Source organism: Betta splendens, chromosome 2, assembly GCF_900634795.4.
Source record: "Betta splendens chromosome 2, fBetSpl5.4, whole genome shotgun sequence".
Lineage (NCBI taxonomy): Eukaryota > Metazoa > Chordata > Actinopteri > Anabantiformes > Osphronemidae > Betta > Betta splendens.
The window spans coordinates 23,002,945-23,027,017 of NC_040882.2; the positions used below are offsets into that span (position 1 = coordinate 23,002,945).

Genomic DNA, 24,073 nt, shown 5'->3' on the forward strand with positions numbered 1-24,073 from the left:
TTAGTTTCATTTGGCAAATGTTTTTACTGTGGAGCCACAGAGTCGCTGCCGTGTCTCATGTTTTGGCTGAAGTGACACTGATTACAGATTTTTTTTTCATACTTTACTATGACACCTTTTTCATGACATACAGTACAGTACCAGCTTTGAAGTTGAAGCTACAAGAAGTACAATAATTGCTAAATGAGGTCCCAGACACCATATCAAAAATGAACTAATGAGGCAAAACATTACATTTAAAATAACACGTGATTTTTTTTTAAACAACAATTTCAGATTAAGTGACGGCAACATTAGCTACCAAATAATGAAGTTCAATCTTTGTAGATGGAGAAGACGTCCATAAACTGACTTCTGCTGTAAAAACGTTCCCACCAGCCGCAGGTGTCGGCCAGTGGTCTGATCCATTCTTTGTTAACATGTCTGGGATGTCTCAGACTCTTTCAGCTTTGTAGTCTGAACCTTATTCTGTCTTTGTAGTCGTCAAGTGGAACTTAAGTTTGGCAGCCACCGTGTTAGTGGGGACAGGAGATTTATGAGGCACAGGGCAACAGGGTGATCCCACCATATTTTTTTTAACTCTCCGGACTTGTTCTGGATTTTGTTATGACATCCTCACGTAGTCTGCGGCCTGGAGAGCTGGGGGAGCCGGGCTGGGGGTCCAGGATTAGTAATCAAAAGACCAAGAATGGCTTGTAGGGGAGGGGGGTAACACAAACCCGATCCTCCCAGGTGGTGTGCTTGAAAAAGAGACTTCCATCTGTGGTGTGGATGGGTCGAACACGGGCCGTGTGTGTATGTTGCTTACAGCGTGCTGTATATATGATGTGCATGACTTTTATGGGTCGTACACTTCATGGTGAACTCTGTCTAGTTGGATCCGAACCATTACTGATTGGATTTCAGGCTCAGGGACGTGACCCTTGACCTTCTTACAACATCTGCGGCGCTGATTCTCCTCTCTCCCACATTTCTACTTTACTCCCAATGCCACCCAGTTCATCTGCCTGCCCAAAACGCCACCGCATTTGTCCAGCTTGAAAATATAAATCAGTTTAAACTTGTAACATAATCCAAACTGTATAGGAACGTACGTACTAAGGGAGCCATGGTTACACATAAAATAAGACATTGATCTGGTCGATGTGTAGAAAGTGCACAGATGTCCACAAGTCAGTCTTCTCTTCAAGTAGCTTTTATTCTTCAGCAAGTAATAAAAATTTATTTATAAGAAATGATAAACGCTTCTTACATTTTAGTATGATACAGATAATAGTTTGAAAGCTGCAAACAATCTCCTAAATCTAGATTGATTTCTCACTTTTATTTATGTACAAATAAAAATATACAGTATTTAATGGATATATTATAATATTAAAATCTTATACAAATATGTTGTCTTTTATGGGTTTCTTTAAATAACTACAAAAAACAGTTCATTTAGTTGCGTCTTTGATTAAACATAGTCATGTTTGCAGGTTTTGAGCAGAATGTGTAGAATGAGCTTGTTCTGTCAGAATAAAGCTACTGCACCAATGACGAACACACTTTTACAAAATGTACAACAGCGTTTGAAAAGCTCCTGTCTTCAGCCAATAAATACCTTTATTCTCTCAGCTCAGATATTTTATTACACGCGCTATTTTAAATTCCTGCCAGTGACAGTGATGGTGGTCTCATATGTGGGTGGTCTCTTCTTCAGCCTCTGTGTCATGTGGCAGAGCGATCTGGGCCTCAGGAAGGTTGTTGCACTGCAGGTAGCAGGAAGCCACTTGGACCTGAAACACAAAATGTATTACTGAACCTTTACACAGAGACATTAGAATATTTATACTCATGTTAATCATTCATTTTTATACAAATACATTTGCATAAGGTAATGGTAAAATTCAATATTGTTATTCTGTGCACATTATTCATTTCTAATTCCTTCAATACATTTTTGCTTACAATGTTCAAAATGTAAAACCAAACATCACTCATTTTATTGCAGTACTGAGCAGTGCGGCCTCATCCTCACCTGGACCTCCACCTCCTGGGAGATGTCTATGGGAGGAAAATCATGCCCCAGTTTGGCCACAGGGGGGCGCAAGAGGCTCGGCCCAAACACTGTAGCCAGGTTCAGCAGAGACATCTTGTTTACGTCCTGTCTCTCAGAGACTCTGTAGACAAAGGTTAAAGCAAACAAGGTTCATCGACATCAGTCAAGTGAAGCTGCCTCTGCTGAATGGGGTTTGCGCTGTCGGGTCGGAATCAGACCGTTGCAGGTGGTGCATGAGGTAGAGGAAGGTGTGGCGGTTGGGGTCCGGACAGCACTGCAGCAGGGACAACATGGAGACCAGCCGAGAGTTAGAGTCCGGCACGTCTGAAGGGGAAACGGGTGCTGTGAGTTCACTCATAGAGGTGATGTCACGGCTGTGATCGTCCTGGGTCCGTCTTACCCAAGGTCTTGGCCAGACGCTGAAACATGTCAGTGGGAAAGAGAGGTTCCGGCAGCTCTCTGAAGTAGAGCTTCAGGACTCCTGCCACGGCGTTCACCTCCGCACTTCTCAGCCTGGTTACTGCTTCACGCAGGTCTGGGCGGCACAAAGAGGTGCACATTATAATTAGCGTCATTTCATCTTGGTCCACTTTTAGCTGAGACTCTCTTCCTTTCGAGCACCGACTAGCAACAAGCTAACATGCACACGCGTGTTCTTACTGCTGTTGAACGCAGCTTTGAGCATGCCGATTTCACTGGTGGTTCCTGAAATCCTGTAGATCCCAACCTCGTCCATCCCCCTCCTCTCCACCTCCTCCACGCAGCATCGCACCACATGCGGAACCAGCACTCCCTGCTGTCTGCGAGAGGAAAAGCTGTTTGATCGGCTATTTCGTTTCATTTTTGACATCCTCGTCTCACTTCTGCTTCTGTTTCATCAACTGTGCCACTGAACACACTGCCTCACTTCCTCAAAGTAATTAAATATAGAATGAACCAACTCTGCTAAAGCAGGTCAGAGAACCTTTACAAGACCAGCACACACTTACTGAGCCACAGTTTCAATGGGGACACCGAAGACGAGTTGCCGTTGAGCTGTGGAGCCGGGCGGCTCCAGCGGGTGAGGGCTGTACTTCAGAGACAGAGTCACCTCCACCTGGCCAAGATGCAGCGTCTGTCTCTTCCATCGATTATTCAGGGACTTAGCATCCAACTTATCAACACAACACAACCCAGCATAAGTTGACACAATATTGACTGCAATTCCAATTTTGTGATTCTCTTTTTGCTCCGATTTGGGTCAATACCAACTTCTAAGTACATGTTGATTAGTGGAAGGTAATTTAGCTCAGAATCCAAAAAATGGATGAAATATTCATCAGTAATCAGTAAAAATATTGGGTTGTTCTTGTTTTATTATTCACTGGGACAATAAAGTTAGAGCTAGTGTCTTAGTACCCGTAAGGACTCCTTCCCCAGGACAGTGTCGTCCTGCTGGTCCGACTGGCTCACACAGAGCACCCTCATGTTCTGGGCCCCGTCCACCTGGAAAGACAGCTCCTGTTTGAAGAAAGAACACCGTCAACACTGGCAGTGACACAGGAAGCAGGTTCTTATTCCAGTAGCATGGACATTGTGCCTGGTGATTACTACCCTGACCCAAACACTCTCTCTCTCTCTGCCTACTGATTCCAGTCTGTAAGAGATTAGCTTCTCATGCACATTCATCCACATTCCAAGACTAGAGCACTATAATGAGTTGTCCACTGAGCCCAACCTGGTCCCAGTGTGGGCTGGTGCTGAGGACTGAAGAGTGCGTCTTGGCCTGTTTGTCGTAAAACTCGTAGCCGTCTACTTCCACGCACACATAAACACCTGAAACACAAATAAAACCAACAGTTGTGGTCGGCACCATGGTCTCATCTCACGTATATTTTGGTCACAGCCTTCTCTGTGTTCAGCATTTTGAAGACGTACAGGCTGCTGCCTGCAGGCCGTCCGCTGAGTGAATGGCCACGCTCAGGGTCCCACACAAGGAGCGCTCGTCCTCTGGTGAGAGACAGACAACATGCCCAGACGTTTAGCGTCGGTCGAGAGCACGCAGCAGAAGATTGTGCCGCAGATACAGGATGTGCTGATGCGGTGACCAGCCGCGTCTGTACCAGCGTTGGAGCTGTGAAGCGGCGGCTGCTGGGTCATTCTCAGTTTCACACATGCACTGGTGAGAGTGAGCAGGTCCGGGGGCACGGTTTCTATGCCTGACAGAAACCAGGAAACGTGGTTGAGAGCGGTCACCAGGCGACTGATGGTGCAACGCAGTGCTTGAGTGGACTTACTGCCAGTGGTGAGCTTGTAAATGGCCTCCCTCCAGTCTTCAAGTTCATACAAAGAGGAGAGGAGGAAGGAGTGGCTCTGCAGTGCGACAGCGTGAATGCCTGTTAGTGCGGGTGCTGTACTGTGTGATGGGGACAGCGGGCGTGAGTCTGGGTGCGTACGGTACCTTGCCACTGGGGCTGTGCAGCTCCAGTCTGTGCACAGGGGAATGCTTAAAAAGCATCAGCTCCAGCTGCTCCAGCTTCTTCCGGGCCCGAGCTGCCATGGCCGCACCTTTGGATCCCTTCTGCAAACGCACGGGCAGGTTACACGCCTGCGCACACGGCGCTCGCGCCCCCCTTTCTGTCTGTTCACGCACCGCCCGCTGCTTCAGCTGCTGCCGGAGGAGGAACATCTTAGATCTGATGTCGTGTGAAGTCCGAAGGTGGGAGTCGGACGGCGGTCCCTGATCCGCGAGAAAGCGTAGCTTGAGGCCAGCGAGGGGCAGATACCAGCAGAACCTGTACTGACTCTGCTTCCTGGAAGAAAAGGAATAGAACTTCATTATATAGTTAGTAAATGGCTTTAAATAACCCACCACTCAGTTTGGTGAGTGTGGCTGATTATAACCTATGCAACTTTTCCTGATTTCCTGATTAAAATGTTCCTGCTTGTTGCTGTTGCTGCTTGTTTTTAGCCATGCAACTAGTTTCCATTGCTTTAACTTCACTTCAAGACACATAATGAGGATGCTCCATTACTCCTAGCACCTTGCAACTCTTTATCCATCTTCGCTTTTGTACTATGTCTGCACCATCCACTACTTGTGGTGCAGCAATCTACAGACCTTGAACCTATTTTCAGTAAATAGGTTCAAGATGTTTGTTCAAATTCAGTTTGTACAGTGTTGTTATTGCAAATAAGACCAGGTGCTCTGCACAGATACGAGCTGCAGCTCTCACCCCTTGGTTGCATGTTTAAATCTGGTGCACAGCAGTAGGTCGGTGTAGAGGAAGAGGTGACGCAGGCTGCCCTCCCCCTCGTTCACATCCACCACGAAGCCGTCGCGTATCAGCTGACGTCTCTGAGATGAACACACAGTCAGACGCGGTTGTGCTACTGTTGCAGAAGGCATGTGGGGATGACAGCGACGTAAACATGCAAAGTCACACAATTTCACGTCTCGGCCAAGATTTGACCAAGACGTGGCAGCAACAGCCTCACCATGCCGTGACTCAGCGTGACCTCCCGTTTGCACTGTGAACTCTCGTTTACGCCGGAGAGGAAACTGCGGGATAAACGCAGCGCTTCCTGTAAAGCTGGGAGATCTTTGTGCTCCTCCGGGGTCGTCTTCAGGAGGTCCTAGAAAAAGACGCAAAGGTCAAACAAGGGCAAAGCTCACTACAAGTCATACTGGTGCAGAGGAGAAGCAAATACAGAGTCCTTTCTCCAAACGTACAAAAAACAGTAAGTTTAAGACTTAAACAAGAGTAGTTTGTATCTGTAATCATTTTATATCAAACTTGAAAACCAGAACTGTCGAAATGACAAAGCAAAAAAGCAGACCAAGTAAAGATGGACATCAGAAGAATTATAATCTAACTGTTAGAAAACAGCAAAGCTGCAGATTATCCATCTGATTATCCTCACTCGCAGGACTAGTGTGGTCCTGGTCACTCTGTCCAAAGGCTTGTACAGCAGAGCTGTGAAGGGACAGACAGCAGTCAGACAAGCAGGCTTTGCATTTTCAAAGTAATTCAAACTCCGAACACGCACCTTCAAATGTGTATTTGGTCCGAGCTGAGCCGTTGTTCGACGTCATGCTCTGTAAAAGCGAGAAACTGAGTCACGCCCGTGGGAAACAGCTTGTGCACAGCGTAAACTCACGTTTTCTCATGGAAGAATGTGTTGGTACCTCAGCCAGAGTTCGGAAGCGAGGGTCGGTCTGGGTGCACTTGCGAACAACTTGAACAGCTTTTTGATAATTTTCAATGAAACCGCCGTACAAACCAATCTGATTCACCTGTATCAACAAAAAGATGCTGGTCAGAATAGAAACGCAACCTAGCCATAAATATGTACATAACGCCAATTCACTCTTTTATCAAAAGAGATGTTGCTTTAGAAGAAGAAATGTTGAGTGAGGCTGAAGCTTTTTACAGAACAGTTACAGAGGTGCTATTGTATTTTCAGTGAGGTTGGGGAACAAGGCCCCGGTACAGTACATAAAATTAGTTCCACTTGCGCTTTTCCTGATTTCACAACTAAGAACATGTTCTGCAATTGAGTTTGAGCAGCAACTGTGGACGCACGTGTTCCGTTCAAAGCGGTGCTGCACATTTTGTTTACGGTTGATTACGCAGAACCACATTTAAAGAGTAAGTATTTTAAAGGCAATGGCGGATAAACTGGCATCACTTCAGTGGTGGGAGGATATTTTAGGTGCGCAGTATGTTGGCTCACAAGCACCCTTTTCTAAAAGACAGGAATATATGGAATATAAGTGTATATGGATAAAACAAAACAAGATGAAAAGCATATAATACAAATATTCTGTGAGCCATTAAAATTGTGCTACTGTAAGTACAGTGACGTGCGGTCAGGGTAGGCAGCCTGGCCTGACAATACCATAAGGTTACTAAAAAAACGTAAAATAAAAATAAATTTCTGTCCATTGATCTGTGTTATACGTGTTATGAAATGTTTTTCTCTTTTCTAAAAAAGACTTACTGAATGACACCGCAGTAAAACAATTCAAGTGCTTGAGAAGTGAATTTGAACCTTGAGTGAAATATTCTATTCCTAATAAAGAGCAAACCTAACAAACTGATTAAAGCTGAATTTTTAGTTTTTAAAAACAACATCAACACCAAATATGTTCCTTTAGGTGAGATAGGAATGATAAGAAAATGTAAGATGTGCCCAGTAGTATTATGCATTCTGACAATAAAATTGTAAAAAAATACACTCTTTTAAGGTATCATGATTGTGAAATCTGACTCCAGAGGACTTTGTGCCTCACCAGCCATGGACCTCACCACACGCCACTGTCTAAGTAAGACATGTTTCTGTCCACATGGTGAATTTAACTCATTTATTTACTTTAGCTTTTTATTTCACTTATCACTGACCAGCTTAGTTCAGTTTAACTATATGAATTATACAGGATGAGTTTATCTGAACATTTTTAAACAACGCAGTTTCTGCAGAAGAGATTTAAACAAAAAGAACAAACTAGGCTGGTGAGGATGAGCAAAATAGCACTGAACCAAAACACAGTTAAGGTGCAAGTGCTGCAAATTTCGAATTGTTTCACATTATGCAAATCTGCACAAAATGCATTTATGATGAATGCGTTTGTCTGTGCACCACTATCAATGCAAATCTCTTTTTATTACCATAATGGGGGACCAGAGGCACTGTGCCTCAATTGTTCTTTATAAAACCTAAACAATCAGCTGATAAATGCAAACCCACACAGCAGCCATTAGTTTAGTTTTACTTTAACCTATAATAGTTTAATAGCTGCTTCAGCCTTTTCAAGAGGTTTGTGGTGACGTATTACAAAAGACAATTAAGTGATGTAATTGACATCAGAGTTAAGAAGCTTACATAATTACACTACCCATACTTTTTCAACAGTGCCTAATGAAATGTATTTTCTACAATTTCTGAATTTATGAAGTCATTTAGCACTGGTCGTTCAGATGTGAATGGCTCGACGCAATAGACTACACACCACACCCGTTTGGACCACACCCAAAATGGTGAGGTCCAAAAGAATTTAAAGAGAAACAACAGAGTTTACCATTTTCAGGAACAAGTCTCCCACAGCCAGTTCAAAGCCAGGGTGACTCGGCTCTTGGTTCTCTCCCAAGCAGGTCTCTGTCTCGCTGTGAGTGTCCAGTCGTGCCTTCAGGCCAGAATAGAAGGTTTGATGCATGTCTCTGAGCTCGGGCACCTGGTAGAAAACGGTCTGGACCTGTTGGCTGGACAGAACAGGCTGGGACGTCCCAGCCGAGGCCCGCAAAGCCTTCATGGGCTGAAGAGAAAGACAAATGGTTTGATATTTAAGACCGATTAAAGATTAAAGGTCAACTGCTGCTGGTAAAAAGAACGTGCTGTGCTGTGGTGAAGTGAGAAACAAACGTGTGAACGTTCTTAATGGAGTGCAGTGAGAGCACGTGCAGTAGGAGCTGAATGACTGCGCTGAATGTGTTGGTGAAGATGCGGAAGCAGACGAAAAGCTGAAAAAATGCACCATATCCCACATGGTTCCTTAAGTATAACATAAGTCACGTTGTTTAAGAATGAATCATGGAGGTTCCTGATGCTGTTAATAGCACAGAGAACACGGAGAAGCCACCCAGTCACTCGTTTTTGCGCCATTATTTTCTGAAAAATTGTGTTTTTTGCTGGATTATATGTGAGATGACTACAGTCTACTGAGAATTTATAATATTTAGTTTTTGGCATGGCATGAAGACTGGATAATGGAGAAAACAGCCGTCTGGGTACACTTAGCCACTGAAGCTCAGTCCAGACATTTTCTTTGGTGTCTGGATTTTGTGCTAAGCTGACTGCTAACCTGCTGTAGCGTCATACAAGCTGCAAACACATTAGGGTGAGATCAGTAATGTGAGAATAAGGGGAAACAGTTTGTGGTTAAACAATAAAACATGTTGCACAACGGTAAGAGTGCAGTGCTGTTCTTAGGCAGACACGAAACAACCGGCCAAATACACATTTATGGCCAAATGCAATAACAAACTGTAAAGAAAATATTTACTAACTGTCTTTCCTAATTTAAGTTACAATGTTTACATTATCTGTGAAGTTTATGAGAAGCAGGGAGGAAGTAAAAGAGAAAATAGGAAGTTAAGTTTTCTCATATAATCGTATCAACGGGGCTTTTATCGTTTTGCAACAATAATTACGTCAATTCAGTCTTGGACTGGCATTAACATGGTTGTGTTCATTTCCAAAAATCCAAAAGTAACATATGTGGCTTCACAAACTGCAGGAGGCAGGCGCTCACCATTAGCAGGGTCTCCAGCTCCCTGAGGTACAGCTCCTCACTCTCCAGGATGCCTTTAAGGACCAGCAGCCTCCTGTCCAACATGTCCTCCACGCTGCACGACGTCTGAATCACAGTCAACAAAATGGCAAATGAAGTGAGCCATCAGTCTGCATTTACAAAAGTTATATAATAATTATATATAAATAACTCTATATAGCTAAACTATAAATAACACCAGTGCATACTACAGTGCTGTCATTTGTAACTTTGTATAATTGATTTTTATTTGTAAAAAAGTGCAAGGAGACAAACTGAACTACAGAAAACTACTGTGTACATCTATCAGTGAAGAATAACTGTATATATGTATAACATATATACAGTTCATGATGTAGTTCTCTATATGTTGCACGATTCAACCTTAGTTGATAAATGTGCTGGGTCTGTCTTCCAGATTGATGTGCGAAATTTCTTCCCTAAGACCATTACCATTGTCCTTCACACTTGGCGCTGTTTTAACACACAGCTTCAGATTAGCAAACTGTTAAACACAGCAAGCAATTAGGAAAGGTTAATTATTAGCATCATTTGGCTTCAGAGTTTTTTACTTAAGTTTATAGCATCAGAGATGCTATAAAATGACGTGAAGAAAAACAAAAATAGATGAATACAAGAATGAGGCGTAGCAGATTCAGTTTATGTAGAAAGAGTGCTTTCTTGCCAGCTCAATATTAAATCCCTGATTTTCCCTTATTTACTTATACCTAAGTGATGCAGTGTGCGTTTGCATGTCAATACAGAAACACAGACTAAAACAGGAATAGGTGGTTAAATCATATTTATGAAATTAGAATTGATTTGTGTTATTAATTAATCTTCCATGCACACAGAGGTTAGTTATGTTGTTCCACAAGGTTCTGTGTTTGGACCAAAGTTTTTTTTTTCTTTAGGTAAATTTATTCTCATTTATCAATTCAGAATGAACCATAAATATTTAAATATTATATTATAACACTTTGTCTTATTTGCATTTTACAGTTTTCAGATGTAAAACTCTTGTGGAACCAGTTCCCAGTTCAATTCCGGGCAGATGGCCCCTTGACATTTATGACTAGACTCAAAATGTTGTTTTTTGAAGTTTATACATGTAGTTAGAGCTCAGATGACGTTACGCCATCTCTCAATTATAGACTGATACTGCTGGTGAACATCTAATACACCAAGCTCCTGCTACAGGGGAGGAAAGCAAATGTCATGTTGTTCAAATGTCCTCATCAAGGTTCTATGAATGTCACTGGTGAATGTTGATGATAATTTACCATCATCACCTCAATGTCTAATCCACTTAATGCTCTGCTGAGCTTGCTGTGCCAAAGAATAGCAATTGTCACTTATTAGCAAAGCTTAGCATGTTGAGCAGCTGAACATTAAATATGATAAATGTGCTCAATGTCATGTTACCATTAGCATTTAAGGCATTCCTCATTATTTCCACCTTCCTGGTGGCATATCTCAGAATTAAGAGTAATATTTTACACTGCATCATAAACATGTTTACCACTAAATTCGACCACTAGAGAACAAGAGGAACAGTGGCTTTGCTGAGGTATTCAGAACATGTGTGTTGTGTGTGAAACTCACTGGGGTATCGGGGAAGTCGATACTTTCTGTTTGGAGAGGAGACAGAAAACTGGACACCACCTCATCCTGGAACACGTCCTCCTCCAAGACATCGGGCTCTACTTCTAATATGGCTGAAACACAGACACACAACAATAGTCATGAAGAAACAACAATAAAAGGTAGTGATTGATGAAAGTTCCCATATCTGCTTCTCCACTGATATACACAAGTAGATGCTGGATGAATCAGTCGTCTGTTGATGAAACCCAAGTCGCTCACCTGGCACCTGCTGTGACTCCAGATAATCCACTGCCTCCTGGTAAACATCCATCACAGCTTGGAGGTGTTCCCCGCTCAAGCGTTGCCTGAGCTCTGCACGAGCAGCATGTGAACGCACTCAGCCGGTGACAGAAAACTTCCTCTTTCAGTGGAGGATGCACAAAAGTGGAAAATACAACTTCCTGTCGGTGTGAAACCTGCTAAAACAAATCAGAAGCGGTATCTGACGTTCAGTCCATTCCCACAATTGTGCTTCACTTCCTGTACATGTGTTCGTTTCAACATACTGGCAGCAACTTTATTTTACAATCAAATCTATGATTATGCTTGTGCTTACGTACGCCTGTACTTTATAGAATGGTTAGCGTGTGCAAACTGTATCAACTCAACATGAATGAAGCATGTGGTTTATTCTAAATTTATGAGATTGCAGTGAGAAGGATTTAAAAGCATAATATGAGAAAATGTGTTAAAGGCAACCTGAGAAAGTTTCACTGAACCATGTCGAGACACAAAGAGAATTTTTTATTTGGAAACTAGTTTGTTTTCCCTTTACTGTCTGATTATCATGTGAAGAACTGAGGCGGGTGTTTCTCAGACCAGCTGCATCCTCTACAGGCCAAGCCTGGTAGCACAGACTCATTACGTAGTCTGTTTTGCCCACCACAATCTAGGTTCTCACGTACTAAACAAACAGCAGCTGTACTTCTGGTTGGTGGTTTTATCAAACCATGTCTGTGCACTGACACACATTTTAAGACCAGTAGAAAGTGTTTGCATGATGTTTAAAGGGCCTTTAGAGTATACAATATCATCAATTCTAGCTGCTCCACTGTGTTGAACGTCCGTGTCATGTTTAATATGTATACATGAGTATACATATACAATGAGTATCCTTTGTGTCTAGTCTGTGTATTGGTCCGTTCAGTGTTGGCATTGAAGTAATGTGGTCAACATTACTCCTACAGCGTCCACTGTAGGAAACAGAAAGCCAGCCGTCTGGTTAACACTCACCAACAAACCACAAAACCACAGTCCAGTCTTCGGTCAGAGCTTTGAAATAGCTCTAATTTATTACCATCAGTAAAATTCTAATAGTAAAATTATGATTTTACATTTAATGTTAGAAGATCTTATTCAACAGCAGAAATGAACTGCAATCTTCACTAATTTGTTTTACAGCTGAACAGCTGCTCTTCCAGGAGTTAAACAGCGTTGACTAAACTTAAACCGGACCTAATGATGAAACTTGATGAAAGTCACAAGATCTTTTTTTCAGTAAGATGTTTTCAGCAATGACTAGAATTCAGTGGTCACACCAAACAAGAAAATAAACAGAACAACCCTTTTATATTAAAACATTAGTTACATTAGTAAATGACTTATAGTTATATATTTTAACAGCATTATAAGCAACAATGTATTAAATAGCAACCTGAGAATGTTGAAGGATTATTGCGTGAAGAACCCAGGGGGGGTTTCTCAGTCAAGTTGCGCCCTCTAGAGGCCACAACTGGTAGCACAGCCTCATTACAGCCTGTGTTCTGCACTATGACTAAGGTCATCCCAAATTCCTAAACATTTAGCAGCTGTACTTCTGGTTGGTGGTTTTATTTAAACGGTCCTTGCACTGACACATTTTAAGAGCAATAGAAAGTGTTTGCATGATGTGTAAAGGGCAGATATAATTTTTACCTGGCTCTGGGTAGTTGAATGAGCCCAAGTTGTATTACAATTAATGTGAGAATGTGGGCAAAGAATAGAGGCTTGAACTTGACCTGTCGATTGCAGTGGTGTTTACGTATAAGTCTTAGTCCATGGAGATGTGCGTGAAGAGTTTGGAAATCATAGTCTGGTACAGTGTCTAACGTTACCGGTGAAGTGATGGGTAGTTCTGTAATGTCTGTGCAGACACACAGGGAAGTTCTTCTTGTTTGTTTAGACTTTAACAGGGCTGTAGGTTGTGGTACAGGTTTTCTCAATGTTTCACATGTCCGGCATCTGTCACTTGTCAATGTCAGATCTCTTTCTTGGCCAATAACGCATAGTTATAACTTCCTTAAATGTACGATTGCACTGTAATGACCAGAGCAGGGGTCACCATGAAGAATCTTCATTGACTGTTGGGATTAATGTACTGGGAATCAACGCCTTATACAATAACGACTAACCAGGAGCATTAAGAGCTGTACAACAGAGCTAATCATTACACAATAACAGCTTAGGAAATTGCCACCAACATTTCCTCAGTTGTTTGTCTTTCACCTGTCTAAGGTAAGGTCTTTTGTGTCATTTTACCCAGTCAAGTCCTACTGAGAGAGTGGGGTCGCTTAGATGTTCAGCCAAGATATCATTTCCCTGACTAGCAAATATGTCTTGTAACTGGTCCCACTCTGAGTTGGTGTGGATAACAGCATCCTCTTGTCCCGTTAAACATACCTGAGCTGTTTTCCCAGTCTGTGAAGAAGGCTGCACTGGGACTGGAAAAGTGGCCAGTAGAGGAGCTGTCTCTACAAGAATTTCTGTTGGAAGACTTATAATGGTTGTGATCAACCTTGTCAGAAAGCATCTGCAGTGACTTCTGCATGTTCCTGAGGTTCATCTGTAGTGACTAAGTGTACAGCAGCAGTAGCAGATGATACAGGAAGCTGAATAGGGCAAGCAGTAGGTGATACAGGTGTCGGACAGCAACGCAATCTATTGTCCGTTGTTAAAAACATCTTGCTGGTCTGATGCACATCTTTAATCTGCATAAATGTTGGATAAAACAAATCTCTTGTTACAATATCATTAATTCTAGCTGCTCCACTGTGTTGAACGTGTTGTACAGTGACGAGTGTGGTTTTGAAATGTCTATATAGTATCTAAAATTGTGTATCTGCTTTATGGAAATAAAAAATAAAAAAACTCTATACTCTGTTATACTCTAATATTACACTCTATCAGGGTCGGTCTGGTAGAGGAGTTCTAATAAGTGGCTCCATTTGCTGGGACAATGTTTACAAGTTTACAGGTCACGTAATGTAAGAATTGCTTCCCTTTCTGCATATGAGTGCCTTTGGTTGGTTTAGTTGTTCTTGTTTGCTGGAATTTCTTTCTTTTTGATTAATATAATTAAGCTTGATGGTTTTCCTTGGGTCCAAACACACTGTTTGTACAGACTGACGGCTTGTGGCAGGAGTTAAGGCTCTGTTGCACACATTAAAAATGAACCACCTTTGTCTTTCTTACCACATGTAAATCTTTACGACACTGCTTTTATGGTTACCATCGATTACTGGCTATTCAGAGTCAATAAGAAGAAACAACAGATGAGGAGTTCTTACATGGCATGAGTAATCGAACAAATAGTTTGATTAAAACTCAAAGAAAAATTCTGGCTTTAAAAGCTCAATTGATTGGATTGGAATTAGTTTTGTTACTGAAAATAAGATCACAACAACAAAAACTGCTGAGGGCTTAATTTGATGACTATAGCAGATGAACTGCAGAGAGTTGATGGAGGGAAAGATGGACGACCCGTACATTTTCTGTTTACTGACTGCTTAGCATGTGAAGAAGAGGTGTTTCTCACTTCAGCTCTGCCCTCTGCAGCCAATGCCTGGTAGCACAACCTCCTTATGCTTTGTCAGTTCATTTCAGTGCTCTTTGTTAACATCACACCACCATATCACATACTTCCCGCAGCAGCATCTTATAGTAGATATACCTGTGTTTAGCCCTTTTATCAAACCATGTCCATGCATTGACACATTTTTAGAACATTAAAAATGTGCAACATTATCCACTCCTTTCCAAAACAAGTTATCCCAATTACCATGCCATTTAGTAGTGTGAATGTATAAAAACCTATTCCATATGGTCTTTATATAGTCCATATAAGAATTTATCCTACACTAATCCTGACTAATTCAGAAAGCATTATATTTGACCTCCTACACGCACTCAGCTCATTCCCTCACTTTCACTTTCTTTTTGTTCACTCGAGAACCTGAAACTTAACACTTATTTGTGTATTTGTCAAAGCGGAGACGAGCTGCTGTAACTGGCAGGACTAAGTAGAAAACAGTAAATCAATAAAGGTAAGGTTATCAGTGACATACACGTCGAGAATAAGACGAAAGGTCAGAAGAAATGGGTCAAAACTGAGCCATAAAACTAGGAAGTGATGTGATCGGTGATGTGGGTGAACAAGATGTGCTTGTCATTGATGCCAGTATTGAAGTTACTGTGGCTGATTATTTCATTTCTCTAATGTTGTGTGATTAATTTATAAGTGGTGGAAGTGGTTCTGCTGTTTGTTTCTTTGGTTGTCATGGCCATTGATCGCTTGGCAACCAGCTAGTGTCTCTGTGATGCTCTACTTGTTACTTGTCCTGCCCCAGTGTTATCAGAGCTTGCCAACATCAGACACTGTCCTTCACCTTGGTTCCCAGTGCTCAAAACAAACTACGTAGCTGGAAACCTTTAGTTACACTTCATGCACACACCACGGGTGTGGTACATCCATAACTCTCCTTATTGGCCTCATTAGACAGTTTACGATCTGTTGTGGGTTTAAAGATCAGATCTCAAAAAATGTATATATAGGTGTGTGTGTGTGTGTGTGTGTGTGTGTGTGTGTGTGTGTGTGTGTGTGTGTGTGTGTGTGTGTGTGTGTGTGTGTGTGTATTTTTGTGTATATGAATATGTATGTATGTAAGTGTGTGTGTGTGTGTGTGTATATATATGTGTGTGTGTGTGTGTGTGTGTGTGTGTGTGTGTGAGTGTGTGTGTGTGTGTGTGTGAGTGTGTGTGTGTGTGTGTGTGTGTGTGTGTGTGTGTGTGTGTGTGTGTGTGTGTGTGTGTATATATATATATATACACAAATACAATATACAAATATAGTTTGTTGATGTATATTGACAACATTGATGCCGTGCCATCCAGTTGAATGTGTGTGCTTCATGGAACAAAAGTCCTATTGTGTATTGTGTTGAAGACAATGAAGCATGATGTTGGCAGCAACCTAAGTTAAAGACATGGACGCAATCCTTTTACCGTCACTCAGGTTAATTTGAGGAAGGAATCGCAGAGCAGCAGTGAGACTGTGACCATTGTTTTATTTGCAAAACTGCGTCAAAGGTCAAACTATTTCACTTACTTATGAAAACACTGAACAAGACAAACAGAACAACTCTTCTTTATTGCAACATCAGGAAAATACTTCTATATAGTTTTATATTTTTTACAAATGTCTATACTAGCTTACACGATCAGTAAATCGCTAGTTGTGTAGCTGTGTAGTGACCACCTGCACAGTGGCCACCTTCCTGTCCCGGATCTTCAGCTCGCGCCGCATCTGGCACCAAACGCAGGGGTAACACCAGCATATCGTACAGTAGTCATTACAACACGAGCCCTGTAGGGAGGAGAAATAAAAACATAACAAAAACAACACATTATGGAGGATGAAGTATTGATTATGAGTCACAATAACAGATGAATTGCTGGCATTTACTGTGGCAAGACACAAACAGTCTTGGTAAAGAAATCATAGTTGTTTCCTAAATCTTTAACCTCAATTCCAACCCGTCTCCCGCCCTTCACACTCGCATCTCTTACATGAATGTTGTAGCGCTCTCTCATGGAGGTCCGGAGTAGGTAGGACACCACGCAGCAGTAATCCAGCGTTGCAACGCAGCAGCACCAGCCAAACCTATTAGCAGTCTCGCACTGCATGCAGGGAAAACACCAAAAGCCGAAGCAGCCTAAAGAGCACGAGAGAGGGAATAAAGCCATTGGTCTTTTGGTTGTATTACCTTGAGTGAATGGTAAGTAGACAAATGTCAAGAGTTCAATGACAAATGATGATGAATGCCACATCTTTGGGGTTTGTTGACGTACAGGTGCTCATATCAGAGCAGCAATCGCAGAGGCCAGTGCTCCAAGTGCCTGGGTTTTGGGAGGTGGTGGTCACAGTTGTTATCTGGGTAGACTGAGGCTGTACTGCTATCACTGGGCCTTGGGAGGTGGTGGTCATTGTCGTTATCTGGGTAGGCTGAGGCTGTGCTGTTACTGGGCCTCCGTAGGTGGTGGTACTAGTGACCACTCCAGTTGATGGGTATATGGTGGACATGTCTGTACGTTACAAGACAAAAACATACAGTAAGAAAAAAGGAAAAGGGGAGCCTGAGGAGTTGGTGGTGCTACAGGTCTGTGTTTGAATCAGCAACAGCGGATGTCCATCTCTATAGAAAGGAAAGAATCTTTATGTTAATAGAATTTTGCAGATTAGTTTTATTAGCTGGTCTGTCGAATGGTGCACACTAATAAAGTACAGGACTGTACCTAAAAAGGTAAGCAAACTGCTGGGGCGACAAGCAGCACCCTAACAGGATCCCAGTAATGTACCTGTGTTGGCTGTCAGTAGGAATTTTGTACCCTTACAAATAATCAAAGGTCCACTTTTGTCACCTTACGGACCATTGTTGATCCTTATTTAAGTGATACAAATAAGGTATGTACAGTAAAGTAAGGTAAAAAGGTGCAAAGAGTACTGCTTTGGCGACAAAGATTGCATACATAATTGGGTACATTCCTGTACTTTAAAATCAAAGTGTTTAGCTAAGTCAAATACATTTCTTATTTCTTAACTGAGACCACTGACCAAACAGCCCTGGTCTTGTTTTAATGTTAACTAAGCTATGGACAGCAGTAATGTACTGTACATTACAAGTACATTTACAATCTTACTTTGTTGTTTTTAACTCAACTCCAACATTTTTGTCTTGACAAAAATGAATAATAATAAATAATTTACTGCAGTGACTGACTTCACATATTCATAATGATGTGCTGGTTTAAATTTTATGTAGTAATATTACTAATGACATTGCCTTTGTTGTATATTTATAAACTAATTCCTACTTTAAAACAGTACACTGAAGTGTATTGCAAATACAGCTTTATTGTTTGTCTACTAGCTATATTTATGATAATCCAGTTTTTCAGTGGAATCAAAGAATCCAAGACTTAAGATTTAAAGGCTGTTTAAATGCGGAGAACAAACTGCTTACTGCAGCCTAACCGGTTTCAACTAACATTAAATTTACTTTTTCTTACCTTTTCACTTGTTTAGAAAAATTAAAATAAAATGTGAAGAGTTGCTGCAAAGGTGTCCACTTTAAGAGGAATTTATAGCATCAAGCAGAAGACCTGTCCTTTGGTTAACACGCTCACCAACAAACCACCAAACCACAGTCCAGTCTTCGGTCAGTGCTGTAAAATAGACTCTAATTTTTTAGCTTCAGTAAAATTAAAATAATAAAATTATAATTTAACATTTATGAATCTGATCTGAATCAAAAACAAATAAATCAACTGCAATCTTCACACTTCACTGATAGAACTTAATGAAAGTTCTTTTTCCGTAAGACGTTTTCAGTAGTTGGTAGAAATCAGTGGTCACTGGCAAGATGTTAAGAGTCAGATCAGGGACTTTCTATTTCTCTCCAGCCACGCCTCCTGTGTTGACCACGCCCCTTTGATCTAGACCTCCCACTTCGTCGTTTTTTCCTGTTTGCCATGGTCAGCTAATCAGCCAACTCTACTCACCTGTGCCTTCCCCTCGGTCCCGCTGCAAATGTAGCTCACCTCAGCCCGTTCGTTGGCTTACTGAGAGGTGCCATGCATCCCCTCCAGGCATGTTGACCATGTGTTTTGACTGGTCGGATTCCTCCTCCAGCCACGTTAGGCCTTGCTTATCTCTGTCTGTTTCACTCACTCTTTGAACTCGATCCAACACCTTGCGGGTTGAAACATTGTCAAAAACACTAAATTGAGTGAAGGCAAACAAGCAAACTGGTGGAAAACCACGTCCTGACTCCAACACAGGAGCTTCATGTATATGTGATACAATGTGATGATGTCGACCTTTGGGCATGATTCAGTGCATAGAAGTCATGTGGGTGATTACTGATTATTTCATTTCTCTAATATGTATATATAGTTAATTACAAATCCAAATCCTAAAGGAATGAATCGTAGAGTTTCTGCTGTTTGTTTCTTTGGTTGTCATTGACTGCTTGGCAACCAGCTAGTGTCTCTGTGATGCTCTACCTGTCCTGCCCCAGTGTTATCAGAGCTTGCCAACATCTACCCAGGCTGTAACTCTGTCCTTCACTTTGGTTCCCAGTACACAAAACAAACTGTAGTTTGTAGATGTAAACCTTTAGTAGCATTTCATGCACACACCATCCTCAGTGTGTTGACAGCAAGATGAAATCAGGGCGTGGTATATCCGTAATTCCTGCTTGGCCTCACGAAACAGTTTACGATCTGTTGTGGGTTTAAATGTCCACAGCTTCTCTTCTGGATCTTAGTGCTTTAGTCAATCTTTTACATGTCTATTGGAAATTTGTTTGTGTGTGTATATATGTATACATATACACTCCATTGCACACCATTTTTTAATTATTTTTTTTAATTTGTGCCTCATGGAACAAAGTTTTTATTTGTTCTTGATATATTGCACTGAACATTGAAAACAAACATGTTGGCAGCAACCTTAGCTGAAGATTTAAAGTTTGAAGGCTTCCTGTACGTAACGCTTTTACTGTCACTCAGGTTAACTCAGCGAAGGAATCAAAGAGCAACGGCAGTGAGATTGTGATCAGATCAGAGGTCCTTCTAGCATTTCACGGTAACTTGAAACCTAAAACACTTACTGTGCAAGCATATCAAAAGTTACATGCTACAATTGACACATCTTTTTCTTGTCATCCTCAGCCAAACACTGAACAAGACAACAAACAGAGCAACACTTCCGTATTACAACATTAGAAAAAATATATAATATGTAAGACTCAATCAGTACATCTGAGCAGTGTGTACCCGCGGTAGCTGTGTAGTGACCACCTGCACGGTGGCTGGCTTCCTGTCCCGGATCTTCAGCTCGCGCCGCATCTGGCACCAAACACATGGGTAACACCAGCATATCGTACAGTAGTCATTACAACACGAGCCCTGAAGAACGGAGCATAAGAAAACATTACAAAAACAACACATTAGGAGGATGAACTATTGATTATGAGTCACAATAACAGATGAATTGCTGGCATTTACGGTGGCAAGACACAAACAGTCTTGGTAAAGAAACCATAGTTGTTTCCTAAATCACCAATTCCAACCTGTCTCCCGCCCTTCACACTCGCATCTCTTACATGAATGTTGTGGCGCTGTCTAATGGAGGTCCGGAGTAGGTAAGACACCACGCAGCACAAATCCAGCGTGGGAACGCAGCAGCACCAGCCAAACTTGTTGGCAGTCTCGCACTGCATGCAGGTAAAACACCACATCCCGAAGCAGCCTAAAGAGCACGAGAGAGGGAATAAAGCCATTAGTCTTCTCCAAAGTTAAATGTGGAAGATCTCACTTTATTATATTTTTTTCATTTCATATATTTTTCATGAATGGTACAGTAAGTAGACAAATGCCAGAAGGTTTCTTTACGGATGAGAAAACAAAGTCTGAAACCAAGTCTGTGGTGTGATTTCCACATCTTGGTGGGTAACATGTTTATGGTTTGTTGACTTACAGGTGCTCATATCAGAGCAGCAGTGGCAAAGGCCGGTGCTCCAAGTGCCTGGGCCTTGGGAGGTGGTGGTGATCGTCATTATCTGGGGAGGCTGATGCTGTACAGCAATCCCTGGGCCTTGGGAGGTGGAAGGCATCGCCATTATCTGGGTAGGCTGATGCTGTACGGCCATTCCTGGGCCGTGGGAGGTGGTGGTTATCGTCATCAGCTGGTTTGGTGGATATTGTACTGCCGTCGCTGGGCTTTGGGGAGGAGCGGTCGGTATCACGGTCCGGGTAGGCTGATTTTGAACCGCCATACCAGGGCCTTGGTATTGGGTGGACCGTGTGACGACCCCAGTAGATGGGTAAATGCTGGACATGTCTTCAAAGAATAAAGAAGAGTACTGGGTTTGATTCAGTAACAGTGGACGTTCATCGCCACAGACAGGACAGAAGGAGCACAGTTCTCGTCAGTTACACACACACTTTTTTAGCAGTCATCTCAAAGGACTTCACCAAGTGTCCAAGTTCAAGAGTACAACTGAAAACCCAACAAACCATGAGCAACCTGTATAAACCTGAACAAATACAAGGTTAAATGTTATACTGTACATATAAACCATCAATAAAAGGCTTATAAGCAATAAAAAGTTAGTTCAGAATTATATGAAGCAGTTTCCCAGGCCTTGATTCTGTTGATCACATTTAAAAAAAAGGTATATGCAAAAGTTGTATGCATTTATTTATAGCTGCCAAAACCTTTAACGCCGTATAAAGCATCCCATTATGTCCTGCTTCCTCTTTGTACTAACGTAAAAACTGAATTATGAAGGATTAAACTTCATTTTTGTGTATGATACAGTGCCTAAATCCCAGCCAGGCGTTAGGACCCAGCAGGCGCCTCATGCTGTTATTATGAACAAGAAAATCTTTGTAATGTTTTGAAACTAAACGGACAAATTCTGTCGTCGTGGCTCATTAGCTCAGATGTTTGATTCGCTGCAGTCGACTCGCGTTTCTCTGTCTCTTAATGTAAACGCATTTGACGGAGAACACTGACAAAGCACCTGTAAGGTTTTCTTACCTTTGCGCTGGCGCAGACTCCGAGCTCCTGAAACGCAATCAGAGAAAGACGGGTGTCGCTGTAAATTTATAGCAACACAGCACACTCCCACCGGACCGGAGGACGCACACCTGGACCGGTGCGCAGCAGGCAGCTGGTTTACGGGCGGAGTGCGCGTTACCGTAAATACTTCAGACGAGGTACAAGTACGCTTCGGTAAAGTACTAAGGGACAAACTGGCCTAAACGAACTTAAATTATGTTGTCGTAACGTTTAATTTCGTATTGTTGCGTCCACAGGCCACGTGAGTAAAGGTGGCGAGGGAGATGCTTGCGCGTGCGCACAAGCGCAGCGATCTTAGACCAATAACAGGGGAAGCGTGGATCTTACGGAGCAAAGTACAAGGAAGCGTTTTGATAAGTTAGACTGATCTGCTGATGAAGCATTACTTCTAGAACGGTTAATAAACGATGTTAACAGATGATTGAAATGTGTAAAACAATACAGTAAAAACATGAACTTGTGTAAATTACAACATACCCTGTTAAAACATGTGACATAGTGACGATTCCCTGAAGATTCTGGAATCATGCACTGACCCTGATCATTTGGCTTCAACATTAGTGATGAGATGGGTTGTATCAAATATTACCTAGTTAATGGAAACAGTAATAAGTTTAATGGAATCTTTAAACCCAAAGATTCTGAACTGGAAAAAATAGTTACCTGCACATTGATACTGTGAAATGACTTCCTATTAACATAGACTCCCTCATTGACTGAAGGAGCTTTAATGTGGGCGCTATCGATGCACCAAATCACGTTTGGAAACTCTGAAACTGAAGGTAATAAAGTAATACGGAAAGTGTGCGTGTTTGCAGTACGTCAGAGGTGTACGTATTAAAATATGTGCCATAGATTATGATAAAAAGGACAAACCTGCCACTCAATAATGTCCTGATGCAAAAAACGAAGCGCTACGCACAGAATGCTGTCTGTGGTAAGTGCAGACCCGCGGTTGTTGAGTTTGAGATGAAATGTTTCAAATGGTTCGTTAAATACACGAACGATTCTTTAGAAAAACGATGACGCTCCCTTCTTCAAATAATTCTCATGAAAATCATATGAAAAAAACATCGATACGTGTCTTCATGACCCTCTCACGGTGGAAATAAATATAATAAGCTGCGCCTTCACGTCCACGGGCTCGTCATCAAACGGGAACGCCCTGTTCAGTGACCTCCGAAACGAACTTACCCCGAAACACAACCTGCTGTAGAGTGTAAGTTGCTATGGTTACATACATACCCTGAAAGTTACCTCCGTTTTTGGAACCGAAAGCTGAGGGACTGTTTGAGGCGTCCGCGTCACTGATCTAGGGTCGTAGGGGGTGGGGTCTTACTTAAATATTCAGTTTTTAACATTTACATTTAACATTTACGTTTATATCTAACATTTACATTTAGGCTTTAGCACATGTAACTAAATGTGAGAAAACTAGTTATAGGGGCTCCTTTTACGTTCGGCACCCCATACAGAGGTTCAGTTGTCAGTGATATTTATTTCTAGTTCTCTAAATAGTTATGGTTATGGTTATGGTTATAACAGTTATTTATAGTTAAATAGTTGTTTCTTTCTGCCCTGTGCAGTAATTGTTGGTAGTTGCCCGAGTGTCTGTTTTCAGTTTTTAGTTAATGAAGTTTTGCGTGTGCGGCGTTAATGGGCACAAAGTCGACCCTGCTGTGAGGCTGTGTCTCCGGTAGAGGGCGCTGCTTCCGTGTGCGGCAGCTCGATGTGCGACAGAACCTGCATCGACTCCTCTCACGCAGCTCTGACTCTCACTTTCTGGAAACAGAAACTTAACTGGATGCGGGAACAGAAGCGCTGGAGCATCTGTGTGGTCATAGCTGGAGTTGAGCAACACCAGTGTTTGACTCAAGCTTTAAAGAGGAGACGAGGGTCTGCAGCATGAATCAGGCTGGAGAATAAAAACGGAATAAACAAAAATGAAACTCATTTGATGCTAATGCATCCACTGGTTGTATTATTAACAGTCTGCATATGACAGAATAAAGCTCACAGTGAGATTCACTATTTTTCAGCTCTTCCTGTAGATGAAGGCTCCACTTCCTGAAATCTGCACGCACCTGGTTTGTGCGTTCTGTGTTTGTAGGCAGGATGTGATCTTCCTACGCTGTGTTAGTTTCGGTTATGGAAGAATCAATGTTTTTTCCGC

At 42.0% G+C, this 24,073-nt stretch overlaps 3 protein-coding genes across 9 annotated transcripts; all 3 read right to left on the reverse strand.

The window, feature by feature from the left end:
* Window positions 1-1,179: 1,179 nt before the first annotated feature.
* On the reverse strand, window positions 1,180-11,375 carry si:dkey-33c9.6 (active breakpoint cluster region-related protein). Its single transcript, XM_029143052.2, has 22 exons — window positions 11,217-11,375; window positions 10,956-11,068; window positions 9,333-9,437; window positions 8,103-8,336; window positions 6,210-6,317; window positions 6,071-6,119; window positions 5,945-5,997; window positions 5,519-5,656; window positions 5,257-5,378; window positions 4,674-4,833; window positions 4,482-4,601; window positions 4,318-4,393; window positions 4,144-4,239; window positions 3,959-4,030; window positions 3,759-3,856; window positions 3,440-3,541; window positions 3,031-3,194; window positions 2,702-2,841; window positions 2,442-2,576; window positions 2,260-2,365; window positions 2,021-2,162; window positions 1,180-1,778 (listed from the first exon to the last, which is right to left on the reverse strand). Exons 1-22 carry the CDS (start codon window positions 11,266-11,268, stop codon window positions 1,677-1,679), a joined length of 2,487 nt encoding a protein of 828 aa, XP_028998885.1. The 5' UTR covers window positions 11,269-11,375; the 3' UTR covers window positions 1,180-1,676.
* A 5,007-nt stretch (window positions 11,376-16,382) lies between these two features.
* On the reverse strand, window positions 16,383-19,502 carry LOC129603371 (cornifelin-like). 2 transcript variants are annotated; one of them, XM_055504272.1, is made up of 4 exons: window positions 18,321-19,502; window positions 17,103-17,336; window positions 16,821-16,966; window positions 16,383-16,617 (listed from the first exon to the last, which is right to left on the reverse strand). In XM_055504272.1, the coding sequence occupies exons 2-4, from the start codon at window positions 17,332-17,334 to the stop codon at window positions 16,483-16,485; spliced, it is 513 nt and encodes a 170-aa protein (XP_055360247.1). In that variant the 5' UTR covers window positions 17,335-17,336; window positions 18,321-19,502; the 3' UTR covers window positions 16,383-16,482. The 2 variants fall into 2 exon arrangements, with proteins under 2 accessions (XP_055360247.1, XP_055360248.1); XM_055504273.1 differs by lacking the exon at window positions 18,321-19,502 and having other exon boundaries at window positions 17,103-17,369.
* Window positions 19,503-19,640: 138 nt separating this feature from the next.
* Window positions 19,641-23,240, reverse strand: LOC114851120 (cornifelin-like). Of its 6 annotated transcripts, none has more exons than XM_029142692.3 (5): window positions 23,146-23,211; window positions 21,859-21,885; window positions 20,794-21,156; window positions 20,420-20,565; window positions 19,641-20,222 (listed from the first exon to the last, which is right to left on the reverse strand). In XM_029142692.3, the coding sequence occupies exons 3-5, from the start codon at window positions 21,152-21,154 to the stop codon at window positions 20,067-20,069; spliced, it is 663 nt and encodes a 220-aa protein (XP_028998525.1). In that variant the 5' UTR covers window positions 21,155-21,156; window positions 21,859-21,885; window positions 23,146-23,211; the 3' UTR covers window positions 19,641-20,066. The 6 variants fall into 6 exon arrangements, with proteins under 6 accessions (XP_028998525.1, XP_028998526.1, XP_040923893.1 ...); XM_029142693.3 differs by lacking the exon at window positions 23,146-23,211 and adding an exon at window positions 22,777-23,132; XM_041067959.2 differs by lacking the exons at window positions 21,859-21,885; window positions 23,146-23,211 and adding exons at window positions 22,378-22,489; window positions 22,564-22,766.
* Window positions 23,241-24,073: the final 833 nt, after the last annotated feature.